The sequence below is a fragment of the Rhagoletis pomonella genome, unplaced genomic scaffold (genome assembly GCF_013731165.1).
Source record: "Rhagoletis pomonella isolate Grant_MI unplaced genomic scaffold, Rhpom_1.0 Rhpom_scaffold_00005, whole genome shotgun sequence".
In the NCBI taxonomy this organism is placed as follows: Eukaryota; Metazoa; Arthropoda; class Insecta; order Diptera; family Tephritidae; genus Rhagoletis; species Rhagoletis pomonella.
The window spans coordinates 46,338,583-46,345,032 of NW_023458559.1; the positions used below are offsets into that span (position 1 = coordinate 46,338,583).

General features: G+C 39.4%; 1 protein-coding gene across 1 annotated transcript; it reads right to left on the reverse strand.

The window, feature by feature from the left end:
* Nucleotides 1-521: 521 nt before the first annotated feature.
* Nucleotides 522-2,020, reverse strand: LOC118740127 (aspartate and glycine-rich protein-like). Its single transcript, XM_036471620.1, has 2 exons — nucleotides 1,941-2,020; nucleotides 522-894 (listed from the first exon to the last, which is right to left on the reverse strand). Exons 1-2 carry the CDS (start codon nucleotides 2,018-2,020, stop codon nucleotides 522-524), a joined length of 453 nt encoding a protein of 150 aa, XP_036327513.1.
* Between the last annotated feature and the right edge of the window lie 4,430 nt (nucleotides 2,021-6,450).

Here is a 6,450-nt window from a genome sequence, read left to right on the forward strand (position 1 = left end):
AACTATACAATAGAGACTCCAAAGGAAGGAGTGATATATGTTAATAAAATTTCAGAATAAACGAGTTAAAAGGATGTGCAAAAGTAAACTTTGCAGTAGCCAAAGAGAGCAAAAAGAAGAATACCATTTACGGAAAAGGTTTACACTATTATGTGGCAAATTTAAAGGCTTTATGTGACATTGATTTAGCTGCCCTCTGCGATGGTAGTGCCTGTTATGCTAATGCAATTGACATATTCTGGACCTTCTACGAAGAGCACTGGGCGAATCCTTTCAATTACATTCAACAATTTTCGTATGCGTTAAGGTGACACTGATATATGTTTCAACGGCTAGGCCTATGAATGTATTAAAAGGCTTGGAAAATGTATGAGTAAATCCTTAGAGCGCCATTGAGGTAAAAAGGATTTATGCTGATTTTTAGATTTACGAGTAAGTAGATAGTTGGCTAATAAAATAGATTAAGTGTAATTTTGCGAGTACACGATGAAAGAGCATTAGGCTAAAGCTTTACATTTGACCTAAAATAATTGATAACTTATAGGAAGTAAGCAAAATTCGAGAGCATTCATCAACTTAGGCTGCCAAATATTATGCTTTTGAGAGTTTAAATTATTAGCATTAGAATTCGAATCGCCATTATCATTGCCATGACAATTCCAATACCAATAGTCATTTGTAGAGCTATTAGCATTATCATTTAGGCTTTCACTACCTTTACCATTACCAGTACCATTAACATTAGCACTGCTATTATTGTTATTACCATTGCCATTATCGTTATCTTTAACATTACCATTACCATTGTCATTACTATTGCCATTACTGATATGATTACCATTACCATTACAATTAACACTACCATTTCCGCTATCGTTACCACCATTATTATTCCTATTGCAATCACCATTACCATTATCATTATTGTTACCATTACCATCATTGCTATTACCATTACCATTACCGTTTTAGTTACCACTACTATTATCATTACCGTCACTATTACCATTACCATAACCATAACTATAACAATAAGCATTAGCATTACCATTACCATTAAAATTAACATTAACATTTACCATACCACTATTATTAAAATTACCATTATAACTGTCATTACCATTAGCATTTTAATTACCCCCACCACTATTACCATTACTATAAACACATTTATCAAAAATAGCATTAGCATTACCAATACCATTACCATTTCCACTACCAATGCAATTAACACTAAAATTAATATTACCATTACCATTACAATTACCATTACCAATATCATTACCATCACCACTCCCATTACCTTGCTATGTTTAACATAGTAAATATATTCGATAGTTAGTTCCGCTACGCACCAGACCGCACCTACATTTAACGCTTGCGATATTCCAATCTTCAAAAGATGTAAATAAAAGCTTCGTCGTAACTTCAAAATTACCACTTTTGACCGTGTACACACATAAAATCACCCGCATCCAGCCCACACTGCGTTACGCTGCCAAAAACTCAACAACACAAATCCCATTAGCAGCAGCATCAAAGCGTCCATATGACAGCGACTACCACCATGGCCAACATCAGCATCCCCAGCTTTCCAAATGCAAATGGAAATCAGGACAAGCGGAACGAAGCAACGAAGTGTATCCGACACACCTTCAAAGTGCTTTAACACACCTCGTAAATAGCAGTCACTCAGTCAGGCAGTCTTTGGGTCAGGCTGGCGGATGGGCAATCAATGCCGAGAGCGAGTGACTGACGCTAAGCGAACAGAAACAACTACCAACGAGAACCAACAAGCAGCCTGCCAGCCAGGCAGCTAAACAACCAACGAACCATTCACGTAGACAATCGCCGGAGTGAAGAGTGCGTAGACAGTCACCGTTTGACATGCGCTCCTCCCTTGCAGGCTAAGTGGAAGTACCTTTCACTTCAATACATACACGACTTTATTGCGCGTTTTAGCCGCCGCTGTTGCTTTGCCGCGGAACTGGCTGTGTCGGTTGGCGCCCACTTTAGACATGTTTTTGCAACAATTTGCATTAAATTGTATTTGCTAAGTAACAAGGTCAAAATGAATGAATAGAATTTCCGACTAATGTACTAGTTGTGTAAAACAAATACATAACTACATTTACATATTTACATATACATATATACAAGTGCGTATGTATGTATATAAACGCCTAGGTGAGTAGTCAGCATTTGATGCGCGCTGGCCCTTTCGCTGAAAATATTGCTTTGAAGCTGCTGTGTTGCACCAACTAAGTTGCTATGCTCAAATACGATTACCTGTATCTAGCTATGTACATACTAACTAACATTTTTTGCTAACAAGGCATACACAAACAAAGTTATTACAAAAATATGTACATCTCTAATAAAGGTATAAGCAAATTTTGCAAATTATGTCAGCCAGCTGGTTTTCCCCAGGTAAAGTTTGTGTGCTTGGGTGCCTTTAAAGCTGCCAGTTGCTAGCAAACACAAATTTGAGGATAAAGGAAAATTTATAATAGAAAAAAAGGAAAAGAAAATATGGTATGACTTCAAACAAAATATGGCTGGTTTAATTTCTAGAATGAATATTTCGAATTTAGGGATTTGAGAAGCTTTGTTTGAGCACCCATTCGCGTTTATTAATTGAACTAAAGCAGCTGCAGCTGAGATGGATACTTTAGCATTCGAAGATTGCTGCCGGCCATATGCTCAGCAAGCGGCTCTACAGTACGTCACGGGGGAAAGTTATGTAATCAAATAAAAATAATAAGCAATAAATATATTGGAGCACAGTTAGGCAATTTTAAAATGCCTACAAATTATAAAATGAGTCAAAGCAACTTAAATTATTGGTTGGCGAAAATCCTCTTAGATATATCCTCCAAGTGGGTGCCGACTAAGCAATGGGCATCGTGGCAAAGTAAGCTTGTTCCTATGCCGCAGTGGTGCATACAGGTGGGGCCGGGGTATAAACTCCCCTGCCTCGTCTAGGTCTGGTGGCAGGACGTATGGGTTCGCCCTACGGAGGCTGGGGTGGGCATACTTATGCTATTTCTAGGGGGTACCAGGCGGTGGAAAACGCCACCTAATCCTCGATGTCATGCGTCACCGTGCCCATTGGATGGTTTGCAATCAGGAGCTTTTCGACTATATTCTTACGGCACCTCCGGGAGTAACGGTGGACTTACTGCCAAGGCTGACCGTTCTTTCCCCTTACCTATTTATTCGGTCACCGAACGGCCTCGGCTCAGTAGGCGACCAAAAAACCAGTTGATTATGAACAAAACAATATAGTCCTGGATCCCTGCACGGGTAAAAATGCCTTGCGAGTATACCCCTTGAGTGTAGCTCCAAAAGGCCCCGGATGAAGGCGATAGTGGCACCCAGAAGTCCTGCACGGACAGTACTGCTGACCGCAAGCTCCTTAAGGGCACGAAGTCGGCTGAACGCAAAGGCATCTCAGGTCGCAGCGGTCAGCAGACAATATAGATGCTACTCACAAGAGGACCACGGACTCTTCTGCTCTTAACCTTCCACGGACTCTGAGGGTTTTCAACGATGTAGCCAAGATCACTTGATGCTGGCGGTGATGGATACGGGGCATCCGGAAGGAAACCTGACAGCCAACAACTGGAGGTCCTGGATGAAGGTTCTACAAATAAACCTTCATTACACTAAAGCAGCTTCTGCAGCTCCGCTCCTGCGCCTCAGTGATAAAGGCGGGAGCTAGTTTTTGACCAGGAGCCCTGGGTTGTAAAGAACAGGGTTTTTGGACTCAACTCTCACGCTTACCACATAGTGTCGACCAATAATGCAGGTAATATCGGAGCATGTATACTAATCAAAGAATGTATTTATTATAATTTACTCACATAGTTCAACGATGCAGAAACGCCAATCCACGAAACTCAAAAAAAGGCAAAAGGGACTCCTGAAAGGATTACTTGGATAGTATACAACCGTACCCGATCGCAGCGTGATCCTGTAGGCGCAATCTTTTTCACTGCAGCTTTTTGACACCCTCATCGTACCAGTGGTTCTTTCGGGCTCGCTCAAATCCGACTACTTCTTTGGCGACGGTACGTAATTGGCGGGAAAGTTCCACTGCTCGCATATGTCAGTTTTTAGTGAGTGCTCTCTGAAAGCATATGTGTCGCGTTGATTTTTGGTTTGGAGAGTGTTGCTCATTTTCCCCATACAAAAAAATAATTATCGGACATACCTTATTTGGAAAAACCTACGTGAAAAAATTTGCAAATTAGTATGCAAATTTATTGCGCTTTTCAGAACTTTGCATAAAGTTTAGAGATTATATTCTTATATTTTTTGGAGTAGTATGAACTATATTTTTATAAAAAACTATCGAAAATAAATTAGAATGAACAACTTTGTATATATTGTGAAAATCTACTGTGCCAATACTTTTGTTCGTCACTGTATATTTCCTTTTGTTTTGGAATTTTTTGAAATTTTCAAAAATTTCTGCATATGTACATACATACACATACATATGTATTGAAAACATTTTTACTCCAGCAGCTCATTTTTATACCACATCCATCAGTCCCATTCAGTTCCATTTGATGACAATTAATTTAACCAGCGGTATGTCGCTTTCACTCCGCATGCAGCACTTAACTGTAAACGTTGCTGATTGCCAATTAACTGCAGGCATATGACTGCAAATAAAAATCGACGACGACATTGCAACACTCTTGCAATAAAGCATTTACGCACACATGAAAGGACCTAACATGCATACATACTTACTGCATACATATTTACATATATCCAAGCATACATTCATACTTGCATCTAGAACTGTATTATGTACGGGTAAATCAGCATCAGCACGCAGCATGGGAATTCACACAAGAAAATAAAAAAAAGATAAACAATTTCATAGGGAATAACAAATAAAAACGCAGTTGTGACGCAGCAGGTGGGCATTGCGAGCTGTTTGTAGTTGGCCTTGCAAATGCCGGCATACATAGCTGCTGCTAGAATCAAAGAAAGCGAGCGAGAAAATACGAAAGACGGAAGTTGTGAAAGTAAAATGAATCGTATTGAATCGTAAAGCAAAGCTAAAAGGTATTTCAAAGGAACTGCAATTACGGCGACAGCATGCAGGCAAGCAAGCAAGCAGCGCACAGCGCATCATACAAATTGCAGAGGAAATGACAGCGAATTGCAGCAAATTGCAAGAAACACAAAGTGATTCATTGTCGATATAGAAATGCATGCACAAAAATGGAATTCACGTAATTTTCGGCATGCTGAACTGTAGCTCACATCTGATTGGTTTCTTTCGTAATTTGAGTGATGCATGGTAAAAAATTTTTAAGAGTATATTTTTTAAATTTTAATTCCCTCAATATATAGTTTTTTTTATGTAACCTCTGTAGTCTAACTGTTCCCTTTTCGGTTTTGTTGAGTCCAATAAAAATATGGCAAAGCCTGAAAAGTTAGGTTCTAAATTGGCACTAAGATACCCTTAGAAATTTAAAATTTCTAAAGCGTCTCACTACTACCGGGTCGCGTCATGGAAATTTCTCCTTTTTATTCCCTAGCTCGTTTTCGCTTGGTTCTTCTCTTTGACTGTAACTGGGCTGGCGACGGCATGAAGCAGATACTTATATGAGGTATACCCGGTTCTTGAAGGCGATAAGTATGTATTACAAGCTAAAGGTAATCCCACGCCAGCTGTGAGATGGCCTGATGCGCTTTAAGATCGAGGAGCGCCGTTCTGCTATCCGAGTGTAATGTGGATCGATTTTTTGGTTTCCCCCTCAAACATAATCCGGTGGCTGCACCTCGGCCTGAAAGATAGAGTTAGCTAGTGAAAAGGAGCATTCTGGATCGTATGCTGTAAAGCAGGTTAAAAGCATCTCGCTAAAAATTCAAATCTAGCATTAGGTGCTTTCTTCGCAAGATTGCCGAGCACCGAATTTAATACCTAACTTCAATACAAGGCTTTTGCCCTACCTTTCGCTTTCACTTCATCCATATTCCATTTCATATTCTGAACATCTCTGAGCTCAATCTAGTGGTCCACTCGACGCTTAGCCTAACCGAACTTCTCGCCAAAAAATTTCTCTAAATCATACTTAACCCTCCACTCCACCTTTATAAGTGCGTCTCTATTTTGCTCTAGAATCAATGCCTTACTCGTCCTACAGAAAGTGTATTCAGGTACTTGAACTTTTTTCTTCTCTTCATATCTTAAAGTTTTTTTTTGTTTGTTTGCCAGATTTTTTAAGATTTAGTAAATATCATTTATCGCTATGCCTTTAATCCGGCAGTATTGCAAGTTTGCAACTCCTTACAAGGAATTTACATAAGCAAATATTCAAGTACGTGTAAATAGTACATGCATGCAAGCAACACCTATGCAGAGTAGAAAAGGTGGAAATCTTAAAAGTAAGAAGCAAAATAAAAGCTACGGCAAAACACAAA